The sequence below is a fragment of the Saccostrea cucullata genome, unplaced genomic scaffold (genome assembly GCF_032062105.1).
Source record: "Saccostrea cucullata isolate Sc308-1 unplaced genomic scaffold, CSIRO_AGI_Scuc_v1 ctg326, whole genome shotgun sequence".
In the NCBI taxonomy this organism is placed as follows: Eukaryota; Metazoa; Mollusca; class Bivalvia; order Ostreida; family Ostreidae; genus Saccostrea; species Saccostrea cuccullata.
The window spans coordinates 157265-180938 of NW_026930161.1; the positions used below are offsets into that span (position 1 = coordinate 157265).

Consider the following 23674-nt stretch of genomic DNA (forward strand, 5'->3'; position numbering starts at 1 on the left):
GATTTTGCTGTTCAACAGAATATTTCATTAAATTGAAAACGATTTGAAAAAAATCATTGCATATGCGGGATAGTTCTCTATTTACTTCCGGATAACATTAACTTCCGGTGAAAATTCGGAGTGTGTACGAAAACTAAGTGAATTTCAAAGAAAAGCTGTAAGATGGAGGTTGACGAAGAGGGAAAGAGACCCAAAATGCCCAAAGTGGCAAAGGTATTCACATTTTTTGTGCTGATATCATTCCTGACGACTCATATGATAATGAAATAAATATTGTTCAATGTATTAAATGCGTTTGATTTTCAGTGATTTTCATTTGATTGCGTTTGAATACACTTAGTAAAATCAAAAAGTATAAACTCCCAAATATTATTACAATTTTTTTCGAATGCATGTCCAATTGCCCATCGGTAAAATGGTAATATTCCCAACTGACAGAAAAGAAAAACCATTGTTTTATTCTATATCTTTAAAACAGTTTATCTTTTGTCATAACCGTGTGTTAATGTGTGGACAAGCATCTTCGCTAGCCAAGGGTTTTCGGTCCGCACCGCTCCCCATAAACCCTTGACCGATACGCACTGTAAAACGCTGGTCATACATAGCGCCATCTGTAAATTCTTCAGAAAGAACGATAATTCTGGTGGAAGCAAACAGCCAATGAAATGATAGCTTTTATGTATGTTTCGGTAGAAAATCATACACAATATGGCTACCTCCATTGAAACAACATTTGGAATACAAAAATTAAATGCTTTCCAACAAGAAGCGATATATGCTTTAACGGACAGACCGCCACTTCTAACCTCAAGTCGCACGAGACATCTAGATCATGACATCACACGAGAGCTCGTTAGGGTTTACGGAAACAGCCAAGCGTCTAGTTGAAACTATAGACCCAGTGTTTTCCCTATATTTCAAAGTAAAGCATTAGAGGTCATTTGTAACAGGCTAGGGGCTGAGGTTTATGAACAGAATCTCTGTGGACATTATAAAAAAAAATTTAATTCAAGCGGCATTTTTGTCAAATCAATTATCAAATTTTACGGTAAAAAAGCCGGTTCTAGAGAAAAATTTTTACCTTTTGCAATTTTTGACAGAAACATTGAAAGACTTAAATTTTTTGTTTCTTACAAAGTTTTCTACAAACTTAAAGCCTTTTATGGTTTACGTTATTATTTATTTATTTATTTGCGCAAAGGCCTTAAGGGTATTGAGTAGCAAAGGAATTCTAGGAAGGTTTCACACAAACATTTGCTTGACATATGTATAGATTTAATTCCGAATTTCCTGTTCTTACACATAAGTCTCATTGAGCTCACTTAGAGAGCAGCGCTCGGTATAATTTAGATTGTGCTTGTCAAACCGCATGTGCCATTTGCTATAGGGGTGTGCAATATTACCGGTATACCGGTATATTGCGGTATTCTCCACCACGATAATATATCGCGATATGAAAATCAATATACGGTATTTCACGATATATATAAAAATATATAAAAACCTCCTTCATTGTAGAAACTGCTGAAATAATACTTGTAACTGCCTCAGGCTTTTTCAATCTCGTTAAAACAATACTTCGTCAGCTTTCAGAGAAAGAGATGGAAAGAGTTCAAGAGAAAGATAGAGAGAAAAGAGAGAGAGAGAGCGTTTAATTTACTGTTGCAATTTTAAATATCTTACTTTAAATATGATTTATAATTAATTATAAGACTTTAAAATAAAACTAATAAGAAAGATAATATGTTAAACATTTCTACAGGGTGTATACCAAGTGTATTGTGGTTCTCAAAATCTAGCATCGAATCTACATGAATGACATCGCGATGAAATGTCAAGTTCAATATACATGTTCATATTACAAGTAAATGGTCATCCGTGTTTTAACTTGAACTTCAAGTTAAAACACGGATGACCATTTGAAGATGTGTTGCTCTAATTATTTTTTTATAACTTTCAGGCCATTTTAAACACCTTCATGCCATACCAGGAGCATATTTATTAAATCACTAGATACAGGCCATTTCCTGATGTGAAATTAGGTCGGGTTAGACTAAAACACCAAAACACTCAAAAAATAAGTCAAAATTTCTTTCTGGCTTTAATTTTATTCTGTAAATACAATAATTTTTTTCCCATATTGTATTTTTTTTTTTAATCTTTTTTAGCATTTCATGCTACTTAATTACCCTCCCCCCCCCCCCCCAAAAAAAAATTATAATAATAATAAAAAGACAAAAGTTTATATATTCTGTATAAACTTTTTTTTTTAATTTGAAAATTCTCCATGGGGGTTCATTTTGTTATTATTTTACCTGGTATTTGATTAAAAGTAAAGTGTTATAATTATGTGTGCAATTAATGTATTATCCCTCCTCCCCCTTTACAACTTAAAGATAAATTCAAATATATAGTCTTTGAATTTGACAGTATTTCAAACATTCTGCTCGAATTTATTTATGATAATTAAAATCTACAATATATTGCAATATATTGCAATATTCAAAGTAAAATATTGCAATATATCGCAATATGGTTTTCACTCGCAATACCCAACTCTAATTTGCTACATATATTTTTATTTGGATATTATGAGACATTGTATGTATGTTGCATTACCAAATCAAAGTCTGAACAGTGTGCATTTCAATCAAAAATGTTTAGTACTCAATTTTCTACAATTTAACTGCTATATATCAGTTAAAATCAAAGCAAGTTTTTTTTTTTAAACATCTTGTTTACTGCGAAAACATAGTCTTCGACAAGATCCATTTCGCTATGGATTATAGGACCACAGGTAATTTTGGGCAAAACATCTTGTGGATCAATGTGCTTTTTCCAAAATTTTCTCTTCACCCAGTCATTGTTTTAAGAGCTTGTATGGTCGAGCAGCACTTTGCACTCGCTATTATACAAAGCTGAGTTAGAGTAGAGTATTTTATATGAAAATGCTACAAATAAACTTCATTTTCCTTGCAAAAAATATTGGAAAGCTGTAATATGTTGACCATGCAAGTTAAGGCTGTCACGGGAAATCAGAAATTGAATCTAAAAAAGTTGGAACCGACCTGACCCAAAAGATTATGGAACAGTGACAGCCCTAAAGCAAGTGTTTACTTTAGGCGTGCGTAGATATATAGAATGGACCTGAAAGATGCACTTGGAATAAGCATTATAGGACCACAAGAAGCTGCAGAAAAAAGTTCATTTAGATCAATGTGCAAAGTCAAAATTTTCTCTTGGCCCAGGCATTGCTTTTAGAGCTTGCAAAGTTCTACAAGCAGTGCAACAATCTTGAATTACTTGCAAAAGTTATACAGAAAATGAAAATCTCATGCAAAAATGAAATTCTTATATTATTTATTTTTATTTTTAGGTCAAGAACAAAATGCCTGCCCCAGTACAGATAACAGCTGAGCAGCTCCTACGAGAGGCTAAGGAGAGGGAGCTAGAGTTGGTTCCTCCTGTGAGTAGAAAATTAGGTTACATTCAATGAGATGATCTATTGTTACCATTATCATCTTCTGTATGCTTAATTTTTACAGTTTAGCCTTATTTGCCATACAAGTTAGGCAAATTTTAATGGAAATTGCCAAAAGCATCCTTAGCTATAGATGGTTTTCCACTGAGGTAATTTAAGCAAGAGTTATTCCCCATGGCCACCATGTTGTAGGGCTACATTCCCAGATCCCTTCATTATTCAACCAAGTTCAATCTGCTATACTGGTTACTGAGGTAAAATTTACACTATTTTTCTTATGAAAATAGGTTTGTTAAAGCCTCTATTAATTCATAATCTTGAGATTGTAAATATTTTCCCCTATATATTTCTGTAAAATTGGTTGCTCAAAAAGGAAAATTCACTGCTTTGCCCTACAAGATGGCGGCTATGGGGAATAACTCGAGGCAGAATATGTCAATGGAAAACCATCTATTGAATACTTAATTTTGTTTTTTAGCTCACCTCAATGAAGTTGGGGAAGCTTATGTAATACCCTCGGTGTCGGCTTCCCATGTTAAGGTTAAGTTTTTTTGAGCAGTTTTTTAAAGTACTTCTATGTCCTATATTGATTAGACATGCATGGAAGATGCTTCTAGTTTCATTGTACCAGTCAAAGTGTCAGATGCTGCAATTTCAGGGAAGGAATGATCAGATGTTTTGGAGCAGGTTAACATTTTTTGGTGCAGTTTTTGGTGTAGGTCTCATTTCCAAGGAACTATAAGCCCTATGTTGACCAAACTTGCATGGATGATACATCTAAGGATGCATACTAACAGGCTTGCTTCGGATGCAATCTGACCTACATTTTCCGATTGAGTGAACAGGTTAAAGTTTTTGGTGCAGGTTTCATTTCCAAGTAACTATAAGCTCTATATTGACCAAACTTGCATGGATGATACATATAAGGATGCATACTACTGGGCTTGCTTCAGATGCTGAATCTGACCTACATTTTCTGGTTGAGTGAACAGGTTAAAGTTTTTGGTTTCACAGGTTTCATTTCCATGTAACTATAAGCCCTATGTTGACCAAACTTGCATGGATGATACATCTAAGGATGCATACTACCAGGCTTGCTTCGGATGCTGAATCTGACCATCATTTTCCGGTTGAGTGGACAGGTCAAAGTTTTTGGTGCAGGTTTCATTTCCAAGTAACTATAAGGCCTATGTTGACCAAACTTGCATGGATGATACATCTAAGGATGCATACTACCAGGCTTGCTTCGGATGCTGAATCTGACCATCATTTTCTGAAAATGTTGAGTGAATAGGTTAAATTTTTCGTGAGTGATTCATTTCCAAGTAACTATAAGCCCTATGCAGTTGACCAAACTTGCATGGATGATACATCTAAGGATGCATACTACCAGGCTTGCTTCGGATGCTGAATCTGACCATCATTTTCTGGTTGAGTGAACAGGTTAAAGTTTTTGGTGTAGGTTTCATTTCCAAGTAACTATAAGCTCTATATTGACCAAACTTGCATGGACGATACATCTTAGGATGCACACTAATGCACTTGCTTCAGATGCTGAATTCGACATACATTTTTCAGTTAATAGACCAGGTAAAAGTTATGGGTGCAGGTCTATTACCAAAAAACTATAAGGCTTATATAACATTGTATAAACCAACCTTGCACATATGTTGCATCAAGAGATGAAAACTCTCAAATTTGCTTCAGATGCTGGATTTTGATTACATTTTCATGAAGAAGAACTAGTTTAAATTTTTTATGTAGGTCTATTTCAAAGTATCAGATCAAAATTGCTTAAATATTTTCATTTTTGGAATGTACACTTTTTGTTGGTTAATTGTGTGACTTTGCCTTACTTAAAGACAACATTCGTTGAGGTGAGCTCTGTAATCTCTGATTACCTATGTTTTATATAAAGGGGGATGCTTTTATAAGGAGGGAATAGTTATGAAAGAAGAGGGGGACATAACCAAATATTTTTAGTTTGATGCTACTAAAAATTCCAATCATTGACAAGCAAAAAATAAATAAAAATTTTAAAAATGTATAAATCATATTTACTTTAATATTCTAAAGAAGTGGGTTCATGTATAAGAAAACATGTTCTTTTCATAAAATATTTAATATACATCTGTATATTTATTAGAGCATTTTCTTTCCTTTTTATTTAGCCTCCAAAACAGAAGATATCAGATCCTGATGAACTTAGAGAGTATCAGAGAAGAAAAAGAAAAGTATTTAATTGTTTTTGTTGTTTTCAATGAAATTTAAACTCAAGTTTTTATTTGTTTAGGAATTGTAGATATTCATTAATTTAAGACATGAAATTATTTAGAAATAAATTATCCTCTTCCAGACATTTGAGGACAATATACGTAAAAACAGAAGTGTTATGACCAACTGGATCAAATACGCCCAGTGGGAGGAATCTCAGAAAGAAATTCAAAGGTATTCAAATTATACTTTAAAAAAAAAAAAGTCTTATTATTATTAGTGCATATTACAATTTTGGGTCAGACTTAACTTCCACAATACCTATATATCAGTTATTTGTGATCTGATACATCAATATTACTGTTAGGTGATCTTTCTTTAAGAGCCCGTTCAGTGTATGAGAGAGGACTAGATGTGGACCATCGAAACATCACAGTTTGGTTGAAGTATGCAGAAATGGAGATGAGGTATGTTTATGATTCCCAAAAACCCTACTTTTTGTTGCTTGAAATATCCAATCCAGATTTTAGTATTGGAATTTACATTGTTGTCAATGTTGTGTGAATTTTTTCCAGAGCCAGACAAATAAACCATGCCAGGAATATCTGGGACAGAGCTATAACAATACTCCCCAGGGCCAATCAGTTCTGGTATAAGTACACTTACATGGAGGAGATGTTGGGAAATATTGCAGGTTTATCCTAATTAGGGCCCCGCAAGGATTTGCGGGTGCCTTATAGTAATCACTCTGTCCGTCCGTCCGTCTGTCTGTCTGTCCGTCTGTCACTCTTCCGTCCACAAATTTTCTGTTTTTTTCTAATAACTTTTTTTAAGGTTGCCCAATCAGGTTCAAATTTGGTATGGTAGTTCAGTAGGCAGAAATACATATTTTGATGCTAAGTTTGGTTCTCTATGTCTTCTGGTTTGGAGCTGGGGTGGTGGGGTAGATTCCTTAACTATGCATAAGAATGAATGGGCAAAGTGAGATAACTGCTGAGAATGTTACCATTGTAAACTGGGAAGGCTGTGCAATTTGTCCTTTGGGATTAATTAACCTTCCACATGAAGAAAATCCTAAGCATTATCTTTATCTGTCACATTGAGATTAATTACTGTACCAGCCTCTGTCTGCAATGAACTTTGTTTTGAAGTTAAGGTCAATTTTGAATGATGTGTACATTCTTTGAAATATGGATTTAAAGTAATGTTCATACTTTATATTGGTTAAAATACTGTACACAACGATTTAACATAATTTTATTGAATTCTAAAATCAAGATATATATTAAGATATCCTTTTTTATTATTACCATTTTATTTTTTTAATTATTTATTTAATTTAATTTTTTTGCTGCCTTATTGCTGTTAATAATAACAGGTAATCAGATATAAACCCCATTCTGTCAGTGCTGAAAAAAAGTTCTTATTGTAAATTTATATAGAAGAAAAGGATGGGAGAGCAGTACAATTAATCCCCTGGGATTAGTTATCTTGCTTGCTGCAGAAAATTTAGAGGCTTATCTTTATCTGTCACATGAAGATTAATGAACAACTTTGTCTGCAGCTGATGTTTGTTTTGAAGTTGAGGTCAACCCTGGGTGATATTTGCATTCACTGAAGGCTTGCATGGACTAAATTTTGAAGATGAATTTATAAAACACCTGCTTAAATCTTTTTTAAATAAACATTAAATTTAGTTTTTTTAATAAGACTTGAGGTTTTCCCTGTTTTATGTAAATACAAGGTTACTATTTACAGGTTTTTGGACATTCAGGAATTATCTTGAAATTTTAAAAATACATTTGTTACTTATAATCTTCATATATTAAATAAAATGTAATCAAGTAAAACTCTCATTCAGTGAGCTGCACCCTTATATTTCTACCCCTCAGCGGGGCCCTTGCTGACTGGTCAGTTTTCTAGTTATTTTCAATTTATCCTGTTGGAAGAAAAAATAAACAGATTTTCAGGGTTTCAATTTTTTGGTTGAAGTAGAAACATGATACAGTTTGTACTGTAAGAGAACATATGAATTTGTGGGTCTCTATCTTGCAAAAAAGCAACCTAATTAACCCCAATGAAAAATAAGTGATTTTAAGTGATAAGTGGTACAGTATACTACAAATTCTTATAATCAAAACAATCGACCTATCTTCTAAAAAATATTGGTATCATATGATTATCCTTGGACAAAATATTAGTTAGAAGTTATTAATTTTAGTTTTCAACTGCTGTATAAAATGGTAAACTGGTGATAGTTGAATAACAATATCATCTTATCAATACGCATATGTAAATGATATTATTGATTAAAACCGACTGATTTGATGCTTATATTTAGGAGCTCGTCAGGTGTTTGAGCGTTGGATGGAGTGGGAGCCGGAGGAACAAGCTTGGCATTCCTTCATCAACTTTGAGCTGCGTTACAAAGAACTAGACCGAGCTCGAATGATTTACGAGAGATATATCCTTTCATGTCATCTCAATTTTATGGTCAAAATTTGTAAAAATATATGGATTACATTTCTGTTCATTGTCGTTTAACCTATCAATAATGAAAAAAATAATTTTTTGAACAATGTAAAAGTTTTGATTTTCTTTATTTGTAACAGTATAGTAAATGACATTTTTTCTTAACACTGGGTACTTGTTCTGATACATCCGGAGGTAAAGAACTGGATTAAGTATGCACGCTTTGAGGAAAAACATGGCTACATCAACAGTGCAAGGAGCATTTATGAGAGAGCTATTGAATTTTTTGGAGAGGACAACATGGATGAAAAACTTATCACAGCTTTTGCCAGATTTGAGGAGGGACAAAGAGAGGTTAATACGAACATTAATTTAGTTTTCTCTTTTGGTCTCAGAATATCAGTGTTAAGAATATTCCTGACTGAATTTTGAAGATGAATATCATCAATTGATGAAATGCAGGGTTCCCCCAGCTATTTATTGACTTTAATTTTTTTTGTTCAAAGATTGTGATGTTAAATTAAATGTTCTCTCATTTTCAGCATGAAAGAGCCCGGGTAATCTACAAGTATGCTCTGGACACCCTGCCTAAAGACCAGTGTCAGGAAATTTACAAAGCCTACACAGTTCATGAGAAGAAATTTGGAAGTCGGGCTGCCATTGAAGATGTTATTGTGAGCAAAAGGAGGTTCCAATATGAAGAGGTATGAAGATCAAAGGATATGGTCACCCAAAATTTTCTGTGAATCAAAGTTAATATAAAAATAAGGAATCAGAATCTTTAAGTACACTGCTATACAAAGCAAATGTACAGATTTCTTAAAATTGTTTCATTGACAGGAAGTAAAAGCCAATCCTTTGAATTACGATGCATGGTTTGATTACATAAGATTGCTGGAATCTGATGCTAACACAGAACAAGTGAGGGACACATACGAAAGAGCTATAGCAAATATACCACCATCTAAGGTAGATAACTACTAGGAAAATTGTATATTCCTCTTACAGTAAAAGGCTCTGACTTCTCTCTCAGAGTAAGTTATGAAATATCCTTGGGAAAAGAAACCACTACAGTAAATTTCAATTATCAGTGTTGCTTGCACATTCTATGAAAATTTAAAGAAAGAGTGCAAAGTTTTGCATAAGATAAATAGACCTTATCAAGAAGAACAGTTTGCACAGTTTATTTGTAAGAATTGTAAGATGTAAGATATTTTACAGTTTCCTGTGTGATGTGTGACTTTACAGTGTGTATTTACTGTTGTAGGAGAAGCGACACTGGCGTCGGTACATTTACCTGTGGATTAACTACGCGCTGTATGAGGAGCTAGAGGCTGAGGACATAGAGAGGACAAGGGACGTCTATAAAGCTTGTCTAGATGTCATTCCTCATAAACACTTCACATTCGCCAAACTGTGGCTCCTGTTTGCCCACTTTGAAATCCGACAGAAAAATTTACAAGGAACAAGAAGGATATTGGTATTGAGTTACTTCCCTTGAATTGGCATTGTTCAATTTTATTTTAGAATAGAATGAATGCAGTATATCTTCCATTTTTTTAAATGTAAATTAATCAATGAAACTAAATATATTTTACTTTTACTTTTAAAATACACACCTGTAAAATATTTCCTGTTATTGCAGGGTACTGCTGTTGGTAAATGTCCAAAGAACAAATTATACAGAGGTTACATTGAGCTGGAGTTACAGTTAAGAGAATTTGAGAGATGCAGAATCCTGTATGAGAAGTTTTTAGAATTTGCACCAGAAAATTGTACAACCTGGATGAAGGTAAGATCAGTCTATAAGAATGGATGAACAATGCTGTCTGTGTTGTTATGTGTTTGATGTCTAAAAACGCTAAATCCTTTGTTCCTGTCTTTCTGTCACAGTATGCAGAACTAGAAACCATATTAGGAGACACAGAGAGGGCTGAGAGTATTTATGAACTGGCCATCAACCAACCCAAACTGGACATGCCAGAGGTGCTATGGAAGGCTTACATTGACTTCCAGATCGAACAAGAGGAATATGACAAAACTAGAGCACTGTATAGGAGGTTACTGGAACGCACCCAGCATGTTAAGGTATATATATATATATACCATTGTTGTGTAATGGAGAATATTCATATGCATCTCACATTACAAAACACTGTAAACAAGCTTGATTTTTCTGCATTTTCTAATGGTCTAACGTTACTTCATATTAAATATTTAGCTTTCTGGCACCACTAATGAAAATTATAATTTTACTCTGTTGACAATTGGCAAAATTTAAACCGCAGTGAAAATATACTATACAACCTCACCCTGGATGCAATAGATATGTTAATATTATTGCTGGAGTGCAAGCCATTGAAGGAAGATATGTTTTTTATTAAAAAGGTTTGGATAAGCTTTGCCCACTTTGAGCTGTCTGTCCAGAGTGAGGATGGTAGCAATGTGAAGAATGCCAGGAAAGTTTACAGTGAGGGGAACAAGTCTATGAAGAATAATAACGAGAAGGAGGAGAGGTTAATGTTACTGGAGTCCTGGCAGGAAATGGAGGTAGGGGTTCCCACAGAGGGATAGAGTCAGTGATACTTAACACAGTTAACATGAGAATCAGTATAGGGTGTGTTTGGAAGAATTATGTACCATAAACTTGTCATGACTATAGTATTTTCTTTGAATGACAGTACTGTCACTGTCTCTTTTGATAAAGGGTCTGGGTTCCACTAGTAGATTGGGAAAATTATCAACTTTTTGGGTCAAAACTGGAAGTTTTACTTTCCTTAATGATTTAAAAAAATATATTATTAAAAACATGCATTGAATGCTCCATGGTAGAGGTATGTGTTTTTGTTAATGTGGTTATCTCCCGTTATAGAGAGACCAGGGTGATGAAGAATCTCAGAGTAAGGTGGATAAACTGATGCCACAGAAAGTGAAGAAAAGGAGGAAGATTCAGACAGAGGATGGGGTAAGGCTCTCTACAATGACTACAGATAGATTTAAAGAATAACTGATTAGAGATGAGATATAATCCATTGAATATGACATTACAATTAAAATAAAATTTTGCCCTTAATTACATTCACGGCATATCCATTACATTCTGTTCATGAATATTTTGATTTAACTTTTTGACCTGTATTTCAAGAATATAGATTTTTAGGTCACCTGAGTAAACTCAGGTGACCTATTGCTATCTGTTTTCATCCGTCGTCGTGCGTTAACATTTGAACATTTTCAGCTTCTTCTCTGCAACCACTGAACCAATTTCAACCAAATTTGGCACAAAGCATCTATGGGTGAAGGGAAACAAAAATTGTGAATTTCATGATCCCTGCCCCCCTGGGGCCTGAGGGGTGGGGCCAAAACCACTAAAATTAATGCAATTTTTAAAAATCTTCTTCTTTACTCCTGGACATCAAGCAGTCAAACTGTTTGCATGATTGTAATCAGCAGTGAGTCATCTACCAAAATTATGAAATTCATGGCCCTGGGGTCAGGGGTTCTAGTGCTAGGGCGGGGCTAAATAAGTAGGTAGTGAAAATGCATTATTTCTTTGAAAATCTTCTTCTCTGCTCCTGGGTATTGAATAAACAAACTAAGCACATAGTTATGATGAGCAAGAGTGCCACTACCAAAATTGTGAATTTTATGGCCCCAGGGTCAGGGGTTCTGGTGTTAGGGTGGGGCTCTATTGATTATATAGTGAAAATACATGAATTCTTTGAAAATCTTCTTCTCTGCTCCTGGGTATTAAATAAACTAACTAAGTGCATAGTTATGATGAGCAAGAGTGCCTCTACCAAAATTGTGAATTTTATGGCCCCAGGGTTAGGGGTTCTGGTGTTAGGGCAGGGCTCTATTGATTATATAGTGAAAATACATGAATTCTCTGAAAATCTTCTTCTCTGCTCCTGGGTATTAAATAAACTAACTAAGTGCATAGTTATGATGAGCAAGAGTGCCTCTACCAAAATTGTGAATTTTATGGCCCCAGGGTCAGGGGTTCTGGTGTTAGGGCGGGGCTCTATTGATTACATAGTGAAAATACATGAATTCTTTGAAAATCTTCTTTTCTGCTCCTGGGTATTAAATAAACTAACTAAGTGCATAGTTATAATGAGCAAGAGTGCCTCTACCAAAATTAAGAATTTTATTGCCCCAGGGTCAGGGGTTCTAGTGTTAGGGTGGGGCTCTATTGATTATATAGTGAAAATACATGAATTCTTTGAAAATCTTCTTCTCTGCTCCTGGGTATTAAATAAACTAACTAAGTGCATAGTTATGATGAGCAAGAGTGCCTCTACCAAAATTGTGAATTTTATGGCCCCAGGGTCAGGGGTTCTGGTGTTAGGGTGGGACGTATTGATTATATAGTGAAAATACATGAATTCTTTGAAAATCTTCTTCTCTGCTCCTAGGAATTAAATAAACTAACTAAGTACATAGTTATAATGAGCAAGAATGCCTCTACCAAAATTGTGAATTTTATGGCCCCAGGGTCAGGGGTTCTGGTGTTAGGGCGGGGCTCTATTGATTATATAGTGAAAATACATTAAATCTTTGAAAATCATCTTTTCTGCTCCAGGGTATTAAGCAGATGAACTACCTATAGAGTTATGCTGGACAAGGGCCCATATCTTCCAGAATTGTGAATTTCAAGGCCCCAGGGTCAGTTTAGAAGGGGGGGGGGCTGTACTTATATACTGAAAATGAATGAATGGTTTGAAATCTGCTCCTTGGTATTAATCAAATATCAAGGCCTAAGGGTCAGGGGTTCATGTGTGGTAGGGGCACTACTGATTATTGCTGAATATTACTGATTAGTTGAAATGCATTTTTTGTTCCCTTACCCTGCATATGGGTATTAAGTAAACAAACTAAGCAACTGCTAAGTGTATTGTTATGATGATCAATGGTGCCTCTTTCAAAATTGTGAATGCCATAGCATCTGGCTTAAAACATGAATCAAATTCAGTCACTGGAAAGTTGTTGCATAATGCTTAGGTGACCTATAAGGCCCATGGGCCTCTTGTTTAGCTCACCTGAGCCAAAGGCTCAGGTGAGCTTTTCTGATCACATTTTGTCCGTCGTCCGTCCGTCTGTCTAGCTGTCTGTCCGTCTGTAAACTTTTCACATTTTCGACTTCTTCTCAAGAACCACTGGGCCAATTTCAACCAAACTTGCCACAAAGTATCCTTGGGTGAAGGGGATTCAAGTTTCTACAAATGAAGGGCCACGCCCTCATTCAAGGGGAGATAATTGGGAATTAATGAAAATTTAATGGTATGTTTTAAAAATCTTCTTCTAAAGAACCACTGTGCCAGGAAAGATGAAACTTATGGGGAAACATCCTCAGGTAGTGTAGATTCAAGTTTGTTCAAATCATGACCCCCAGGGGTAGGGCGGGGCCACAATGGCTGAGCAAAGTTTTACGTAGAAATATATAGGAAAATTCTTTAAAAATCTTCTTTTCAAGAACAGCAAAGCCATAATTGATCATATTTATATTAAAGCATCCTCAGGTAGTGTAGATTCATATTTGTTCAAACCATGACCCCCAGGGCTAGGGCGGGGCCAAAATGGCCGAGCAAAGTTTTACATAGAAATATATAGGAAAATTCTTTAAAAATCTTCTTCTCAAGAACAGCAAAGCCATAATTGATCATATTTATATTAAAGCATCCTCGGGTAGCGTAGATTCATGTTTTTTCAAATCATGACCCCGGGGGTAGGGGCGGGGCCACAATGGCCGAGCAAAGTTTTACATAGAAATATATAGGAAAATTCTTTAAAAATCTTCTTCTCAAGAATAGCAAAGCCATAATTGATCATATTTATATGGAAGCATCGTCAGGTAGTGTAGATTCAAGTTTGTTCAAATCATGACGCCCGGGGGTAGGGCAGGGCCACAATGGCCGACCAAAGTTTAACATAGAAATATGTAGGAAAATTCTTTAAAAATCTTCTTCTCAAGAATAGCAAAGCCATAATTGATCATATTTATATGGAAGCATCGTCAGGTAGTGTAGATTCATGTTTGTTCAAATCATGACCCCCGGGGGTAGGGCGGGGCCACAATGGCAGACCAAAGTTTAACATAGAAATATGTAGGAAAATTCTTTAAAAATCTTCTTCTCAAGAACAGCAAAGCCATAATTGATCATATTTATATGGAAGCATCGTCAGGTAGTGTATATTCAATTTTGTTCAAATCAAGGCCCCCGGGGGTAGGGGCGGGGCCACAATGGCCGACATTAAAGTTTTACATAGAATAGGAAAATTCTTTAAAAATATCTTTCAACAAGAATAGCAAAACCATGATTGGTCATGGGACTACTTTTGGATTTAAACTTTTCAATAATAAACCAATTTCTACTTTTTCCTAGCCACAGTGCTCAGGTGAGCGATGTGGCCCATGGGCCTCTTGTTTTTTGTTTATCCTACATTTTGTTGAGAGAAAAACACAGCGCTCTATGGTATATTTTATAATTTTGTATATGTTGTTGAATAAGGGGTAACAATTTTTTCTTTGCTGTGTTATTAGTAGGGTGTTATGTATTATGTCGAATACATACCAGTAGTACTAAATATTTCCTGAAATCTTCCAATGATGTCAGGTTGTTGTTATTTTCTGGAATGAATATCTTTTTTAAACAAAAAATGTGTGAAATAATTATCTTGGATTGTTATTGAACCTTACACTGTACAAAGAATTGCCAACAATGAGTGTTTTCTTTTTCAGTCGGATGCTGGGTGGGAGGAATACTATGATTACATTTTCCCGGACGAGGAGGCAGCTCAACCAAACCTCAAACTGCTGGCCATGGCCAAAAAATGGAAGCAAGTTCAGGAAACTGCCCCAGAGGAGGAAGAGGAAGTGGGATGAACTTCTTATTGTCACTTCGTGTTGGGATGTTTTTATGCATTATGTGTAATACATTTCTCTGTGATGTCTTTCTATAAAGAAATGACTATATGGACTGTGCTGACCAAGACAAAGGTCAGAAGGAGAGAGAGAACATGAGATGTGATTGGTATATGAATGCCAGATTATAAATAAAAAATAAATTCATGAATTTTTTTTTTCATGTTTTCTTTAGGCCTAATATAAAAGAGAAACTATTTTTGCTGAAGTTTTTAATCGATGCCAGATAAATGCTTAACATGTATAAGCCTTTTTTAGGGAGTTGTCACAATATAAATTTGTATCTTACAGGGTCATTTGATAAATAAAATTTGGTTCTGATATTGGAGTTTAAACAATATACAGCTATATTGTGATACGTTTCACTGAAAGTTTTAGTAGAGCAATGAAGAGTACTTACTAGGTTATACATTTGTTAAGAATTAGGAAATAAATTAATAGTTGATTCCACTTAATTTAAGTCAAATTCTTATTTCATAAAATTTGAATTTTGTAAATTTCTGTCGTATTTGTAGAGTTCCTAACAATATACCAGTATAACTGATAATTTTTGAGAAGTTTTTTTTATATATATAGAACAATAATGAAAAGTGATGCTTATCATGATATACAATTCAAAATATTGCTGTCTGCATATGAATTGTCATTAATATATCATTTTTATACTTCCCTCTGAACATTAAAGCTTAACCTAGAAGATATGAAAATTTGCAGCGAATTTTTCTTTGAAATATAGAAGATAAAATCAGAAAATTACATAGTTTACACTTTCCAGTGGTCATAACTTCTTTGAGCATGTGATTTGTTAGAAATACCCTGGTACTAAGTCTTTGATGGAATGCTGTTAATTACAGGTGGTTTTTGAAATTTTTACAGTGAACTACTGTCCCAGTAATTTATCAAAAGCATTTGATGCTAAAGTTTCCTGTTATAAGACCACATGAAGTCTAAAAAGCTCATTATATCCCACTTGGAGATGAGATTTGCATTTTGTGAAAGTAGTCCAGGTCTGTTTGAAACAAAAAAAAGTTTTTCCCAGTCTGTTTTTATTAGTCAGAGTTACTGCTTCAACAAGTTGTAAACAAATTACAGGAAAATGCCTCTTACAATATCAGATGTCAAGATGTATTGATGAAGGTGTGTTTATAAATAATAGGAAAAAGAGAAATCCCGGGCTTTGGCTGATTAAGTTTGAATGGATAATTAAGCTATATTGGGCTGACAGTCTTAAACGACACCTATTTTTATCCTTGAGCGGTTGTTTCACTTATGATTTTTCAATAATGACGTCCCACATGTGTCAATGACTTATTGCCATTATTTATCTAAGAGTTATCTATGCATTTTCTCCTTGGTTTCCATTTTCATATATGTCAGAGTTGATTTCTTTATCTGCAAAAATTTTCTCTTTTGACAGTCAAGAATAAAAGGGCATTAAAGGGGATCAAATTAGGATAATGATCCAAATTGTTCTCCATTTATCACTGACGCATTTGTGATCAAGCTTTATAAAGAATGAATAACATTCAATGTGATCTGATGCTTGCTGTTCAAAAAGCTAGCATTGTTCAGGGATGAAAATGTTCTACACAAAAGTGTCAAAGGAGTTAATAAGCTTGTTTGCTATCTTCTGGATATGCCCCAGTGAAAGGGGATCCTAGTTCTAGGCCATTATGGATTTGGAGATTGTTAAATGAGCTCATTTATACATCCCATCATTTACAAACTTCTTATGATGTTTCTCTGGGGCTTCCCTTTGTATAATAAACACACAACCAAGTCTCCATAACCAATGCAATGTTACAAACTTCAAACATCTAGGGGAAAATTAAATAATGTAGCAAATCTAACTAGTGGGCAGATGGTACAATTCTTTTGAGTAGCAAAATACATAATATGAAATATTTATTCATTTACAGAATGAAATGAAAGTAATTTCAGTAAATGTGTCTGAATGTCAGATTTTGATTTCCTGTGGAAACTTTTTTTAAATTAGTGCATGATATACAATTGAACTTTGATCTCCCAAACACTCAGGTCTCAAATACTTTGGAGGTGTCGAATTAGTTAAGATGGAAGCCCCTCCAACATTTCTTTTGTTTTTTTATGACCTCAGTAATGTAGAAGTTTCAAGTTTGAGGTAATGAGGTTTGACTTTCTGCCTATATTATTACATTTGCAAAAAAGTACTGGTTATCTAAGGTATGGAATGTGAAGCAGGTATTTAACAAGGTTTGACTGTACATTCTTAAAGTGCTGGTTTACTTGAGCCATGGAATTGAGCAGGTATTTTAATCACCAATTGCCTAAGATCTGTTGTATACGTTTGCAGTCTGCCAACTACAGTAATTCACTTAACCTTTGTCCTGGACCAAACGAGCATTGGTGATGTCTATGGCATGCCAAATTCAAAAAAATGAGCTACCGCTCACAATTGATGTTATTGTAAACTATAGTTTACAAAGTAAACTATAGTTAACGATTCGTTAAGTATAGTTTTCATCTGTAAAACATATTTGGTTGTTAACTATAGTTTGTGCTAATCTAAGTTTATCTGTCTGTAATAAAACGTTAACAATAGATTTTGTTGAATAAACATAGATTCACATCTGTAAACTATAATTTACGATCATTAACTATAGTTAAGAATTGTAAACCATAGTTTACAAATCGTGAAACTGTACTTATCGATAATCTATGTATTGCGATCGCAAATGATCATTTTTGGTGTTAAGTATAGTTACTGTTTACGATTGTGAAACATAGATTATCGCGTTAACTATGGTTTACAGATGTAAAATAGAGATTAACGTTGTTAATTATAGGTTACAGTCCATAAACTATAGTTTACAACCAATAAACCTAGTTCATCGAATGTGAAACTATGATTAGCACATTTTTGTGAATTTGGCATGCTAAACATAGTTTCACAATTGATAAACTAGGTTTATCGACTGTAAACTATAGTTTACAAACCGTGAGCTATAGTTTACAATTCGGAGAGAGTTTTCATCTGTAAAATATATTTAACGGTTGTTAACTATAGTTTTCCTTACAGTTTATCTGTTTGTAATAAAATGTTAACAATAGATTTTGTTGTTGAACATAACACGTTTTAATTTACGATCGTTAACTATAGTTAAGAGTTGTAAACCATAGTTTACAAATCGTGAAACTGTATTTATTGATAATCTATGTTTTGCGATCGCAAATGATCATTTTTGGTGTTAAGTATAGTTTACGATTGTGAAACATAGATTATCGCGTTAACTATGGTTTACAGATGTAAAATATAGATTAACGTTGTTAATTATAGTTTACAATCCGTAAACTATAGTTTACAACCGATAAACATAGTTTATTGACTGTGAATCTATGTTCTGCTTATTTTTATACGCCCGTCTTAAGACGGGACGTATTATGTTATAGGCTTCGTGTGTACTATGTCTGTTATCAGGTCTGTCCGTCTAATTGTTAGCTTTTTCGTTTCCGGCTCATAACTTTAATACTACTCGGCCTAGGAATATCAAACTTTGTCATCTGATGCATCTTGGGGAGAAGGTGTGTCGCGCACAAAAAGTAGGTCGCTCTGACCTTTAATTAAGAAGTTATAGCCAAATATGGAAAAATCCTTTCCGGCCCATAACATTGAAAACCATAAGACTTACAATCATCAAACTTGGCCAGTTTATGCGTCTTAGGTAGAGGTGTGTCGCGACCTATTTCAAGGTCACTGTGACCTTTAATTTAAGTGAAATTAAAAAAAAAATATGTCTTTTTATATATATACACATCCCAAATAATGTAAGAGTATTGCACTGTCCTTATAAAAGTGTTAAATCAAGAAAATACTTATTTTATTAAAGCATATACTTGACAGCATTTGTATAACAAATATATATGTTAGAGAAATCCTACCTTCCCTTGAGTGTAATTATCAAGCACTGGTCAAGAAGAATTTTGATAACAGAAAATTGCATGTCAAATGATAGAGAGAAATTAATGGGTTTTGAGTGCCAGGAGCTAACTGCCAGAGCATTGGTGTTATCTGTCCCTTGAGTATTGGGCAAATGGGTAAGCCTGTTTGATTAAAAATAGGCTATAGCTCTTGTTGACTAGCTTAATTTGATGAAAAGTAATTAAAACTAATTTGATATTGCATTGTAGACTAAAAATGTAATATTATTTATTTAAAAACTAATTTTATGGGGTGGGTGGAATCAGCATGTCCATATGAATTACATATTAAAACCTGTTGGAAATTAAATCTCAACAAAAAAAAAAATCTTTGAGTATTTTATATGTTTTTAAACAAAATTTATAGTAGATAGTGCAGACCCATTCATCTCTTGGTAGTAATGAGTAGACAAGCATCCAGTTAAAGATTTATTAATGAGTTCAATGTAGGAAGGCTAGCTGTCTCTTATCTGTACCCTTTGGGGATTAGACAGAAGAACTGCTGGCAGTTTATAACATATGTCATTGATGGCCAGCCTTTTTTTTCAAAATTAATTTGGTAAATTAAGTTGTTAAGACTAATTTGATGATGGGCATTTGACAAGGTCTAACACAACCAGCACAGAAATCTATCAGTTATGTAATATTTATTATAATTGATGCCTACATCACAGGGGATGGAAAATATTTTAAGGAATGGAAAAATCATCGAAATCTTAGAATCACGGGCAAGTTTGATGTGATTTCCTTGCACCTAAACTGTTCAAGAAAATTGTAATTTTTTTGACGGGCGTATCATGCTGTGGCGCGGCACTTTATTGTGAATTTGGCGTGCCATAGATGTCTGTAGAGACTTACTTCAGATGGTGGTTCGGATCTAGATTTGTAGATAGGATAAAGTTTTTGACGCAAATCTATTCCAAAAGGAGCTACAAGACCTTTGATACCTTTACCTTATTTTATGTGGTAGCATAAAATTTCTCATTCCCATAGTGGCCAAGTAGAGTGTTTTACCCATCGACTTGTTTAATATACAAACTGTACATTTTCCTTACAGTTTTTAAGGTCACCTGAGTAAACTCAGGTGACCTATTGCTATCCGTTTTGTCCGTCGTTGTGCATTAACATTTGAACATTTTTGGCTTCTTCTCTGCAACCACTGAAAATTTCAACCAAATTTGGCACAAAGCATTTTGAAGGGGAACAAAAATTAAATTTCATGATCCCTGCCCCCCTGGGGCCTGAGGGGTGGGGCCAAAAACTAAAATTAATGCAATCTTTAAAAATCTTCTTTACTCCTGGACATCAAGCATTCAAACTGTTTGCATGATTGTAATCAGCATTGAGTCCTCTACCATAATTGTGAATTTATGGCCCTGGGGTCAGGGGTTCTAGGACTAGGGTGGGGCTAAATAAGTATAACTAAGTACATAGTTATGATGAGCAAGAGTGCCTCTACCAAAATTGTGAATTTTATGGCCCTGGGGTCAGGGGTTGTGGTGTTAGGGCGGGGCTCTATTGATTATATAGTGAAACTGCATTAATTCTTTGAAAATCTTCTTCTCTGCTCCTGGGTATAAATAGACTAACTAAGTACATAGCTATGATGAGCAAGAGTACCTCTACCAAAATTGTGAAATTTATGGCCCCAGGGTCAGGGGTTGTGGTGTTAGGGCAGGGCTCTATTGATTATATAGTGAAAATACATGAATTCTTTGAAAATCTTCTTCTCTGCTCCTTCGTATTAAGCAGATGAACTACCTATATAGTTATGATGAGCAAGGGCCCTAATATTCCAGAATTGTGAATTTCAAGGCCCTAGGGTCAGGAGTACCATAGAGGAGGGGGGCTGTACTTATAAACTGAAAATGAATGAATTGTTTGAAATCTACTCCTTGGTATTAATCAAATATTTTTGAAAAGCAAGGATGCCTTTTCAAAAATTGTGTAATGTGTGGATCTAGGCCCAAGGGTCAGGGGTTCATGTGTGGTAGGGGCACTACTGATTATTGCTGAATATTACTGATTAGTCGAAATGCAGTTTTTGTTCCCCTACCCTGCCTATTGGTATCAAATAAACAAACTAAGCAATTGCGAAGTGTATAGTTATGATTAGCAATGGTGCCTCTTTCAAAATTGTGAATGCCATAGCATCTAGCATAAAACATGAACTAAATTCAACCATTTGAAAGTTGTTGCATGATGCTCAGGTGACCGATAAGGCCCATGGGCCTCTTGTTAGCTCACCTGAGCTGAAAGCTCAAGTGAGCTTTTCTGATCACATTTTGTCCGGCGTCCGTCTGTCTAGCTGTACGTCTCCGTCTGTCTGTAAACTTTTCACATTTTCGACTTCTTCTCAAGAACCGCTGGGCCAATTTCAACCAAACTTGCCACAAAGTATCCTTTTTTAAGTTATTAAAATGAAGGGCCACGCCCTTATTCAAGGGGAGATAATTGGGAATTAATGAAAATTTGGTGGCAAATTTTAAAAATCTTCTTCTAAAGAACCACTGTGCCAGGAAAGATGAAACTTATGGGGAAACATCCTCAGGTAGTGTAGATTCAAGTTTGTTCAAATCATGGCCCCCGGGGGTAGGGCGGGGCCAAAATGGACGACCAAAGATTTACATAGAAATATATAGGAAAATTCTTTAAAAATCTTCTTCTCAAGAATGACAATGCCATAATTCTTCATATTTATATGGAAGCATGCTCAGGTAGTGTAGATTCAAGTTTGTTCAAATCATGACCCCCGGGGGTCAAAATGGCCGACCAAAGTTTTACATAGAAATATATAGGAAAATTCTTTAAAAATCTTCTTCTCAAGAATGACAACGCCATAATTCATCATATTTATATGGAAGCATGCTCAGGTAGTGTAGATTCAAGTTTGTTCAAATCATGACCCCCGGGGGTAGGGCAGGGCCAAAATGGCCGACCAAAGTTTTACATAGAAATATATAGGAAAATTCTTTAAAAATCTTCTCCTCAAGAATGACAACACCATAATTCATCATATTTATATGGAAGCATGCTCAGGTAGTGTAGATTCAAGTTTGTTCAAATCATGACCCCCAGGGGTAGGGCAGGGCCAAAATGGCCGACCAAAGTTTTACATAGAAATATATAGGAAAATTCTTTAAAAATCTTCTCCTCAAGAATGACAACGCCATAATTCATCATATTTATATGGAAGCATGCTCAGGTAGTGTAAATTCAAGTTTGTTCAAATCATGACCCCCAGGGGTAGGGCAGGGCCAAAATGGCCGACCAAAGTTTTACATAGAAATATATAGGAAAATTCTTTAAAAATCTTCTTCTCAAGAATGACAATGCCATAATTCATCATATTTATATGGAAGCATGCTTAGGTAGTGTAGATTCAAATTTGTTCAAATCATGACCCCCAGGGGTAGGGCGGGGCCAAAATGGCCGACCAAAGTTTTTAAAGATATAGATAGGAAAATTCTTTAAAATACATTTTCTAAAAAATAGCAAATCCATGATTGGTCATGGGACTACTTTTGGATTTAAACTTTACAATAAAGCCATTCTTTACTTTTTCCTACCCTTAGTGCTCAGGTGAGCGATGTGGCCCATGGGCCTCTTGTTTTTATATAATTTCCGCTAACACGTTTTATCAGATGACCTGTAAATAACAGAAATTAGAAAACAATTACAACTTGTCATCCCATGTTTTCATTTCTTTCCACCTGGTTAACTTGGCCACATTTAACACAATCTATTACAAATTATTATGCTTCCTGTCAGCTTGTCTCTATATAACCCATACCCTACTATTCTCGCATAGTGGTCTAAGATTTATATAGCGTAAGCATACTATGCCGAAATAGTGCACGGCTTTATTTACTGAATAAAATTCTTTAGTGCACACGCCGGAAATCGAACTCACAACTATGAGAATGTCAGTCCGATGCCTTATCGATTACGCCACAGAGACGATCACTAATTGGTAGAATTTTATAAAATATATAAACTTAATTTATACAATTGACACAAGAAGGAGAAAATAGACAAATTTTATTTGAAAACAGTTATAATATGTTTTACGGTGTGACCGTTGGGGCGAGCGCAGTTGTACCATCAAAAACACTCTAAAAATTGATCAGCCACTTCAAATATCAAGCCGCACGAGATATCTCGACAAGCTGTGACGTCACACGACGTCACAGAGCTCGTCGGAGTTACGGAGACAGCCGAGCGTCTGTTTGAAACTATAGACCTAGTGCGATTTTGGTTGAAAAACATTGTAGAGTTATTTTTTGTTTCTTTGAAAGATTTCTACAAAATGATCTAGCCTTTTATGTTTTACGTTATTATTTTATTTATTTATTTATTTGCGCAAAGGACATTGGGTAGTGCGGGAATTCTGGGAATGTTGCACAGAGAAATTTGGCTGACGTATGTACAGATTTCAATCCGAATTTCCTCTGTTCTTACACGTTGTGTTGAGCTCGCTTCGCGAGCGTCGCTTCGCGACGCTCGCTGCGCTCGCTATTATTCTAAGGAACCTTAGATTAATAGCGAGCGCAGCGAGCGTCGCGAAGCGACGCTCGCGAAGCGAGCTCAATAGACTAACGTGTATGAACAGAGGAAATTCGGAT

General features: G+C 35.0%; 1 protein-coding gene across 1 annotated transcript; it reads left to right on the forward strand.

The window, feature by feature from the left end:
* The first annotated feature begins 95 nt into the window (after positions 1-95).
* On the forward strand, positions 96-15232 carry LOC134283104 (crooked neck-like protein 1). Its single transcript, XM_062765540.1, has 16 exons — positions 96-213; positions 3377-3466; positions 5653-5715; positions 5838-5929; positions 6079-6162; positions 6271-6389; positions 8037-8159; positions 8343-8521; positions 8710-8871; positions 9008-9136; positions 9435-9647; positions 9813-9959; positions 10061-10255; positions 10556-10717; positions 11040-11132; positions 14910-15232. Exons 1-16 carry the CDS (start codon positions 163-165, stop codon positions 15051-15053), a joined length of 2046 nt encoding a protein of 681 aa, XP_062621524.1. The 5' UTR covers positions 96-162; the 3' UTR covers positions 15054-15232.
* The last annotated feature ends 8442 nt before the right edge of the window (positions 15233-23674 follow it).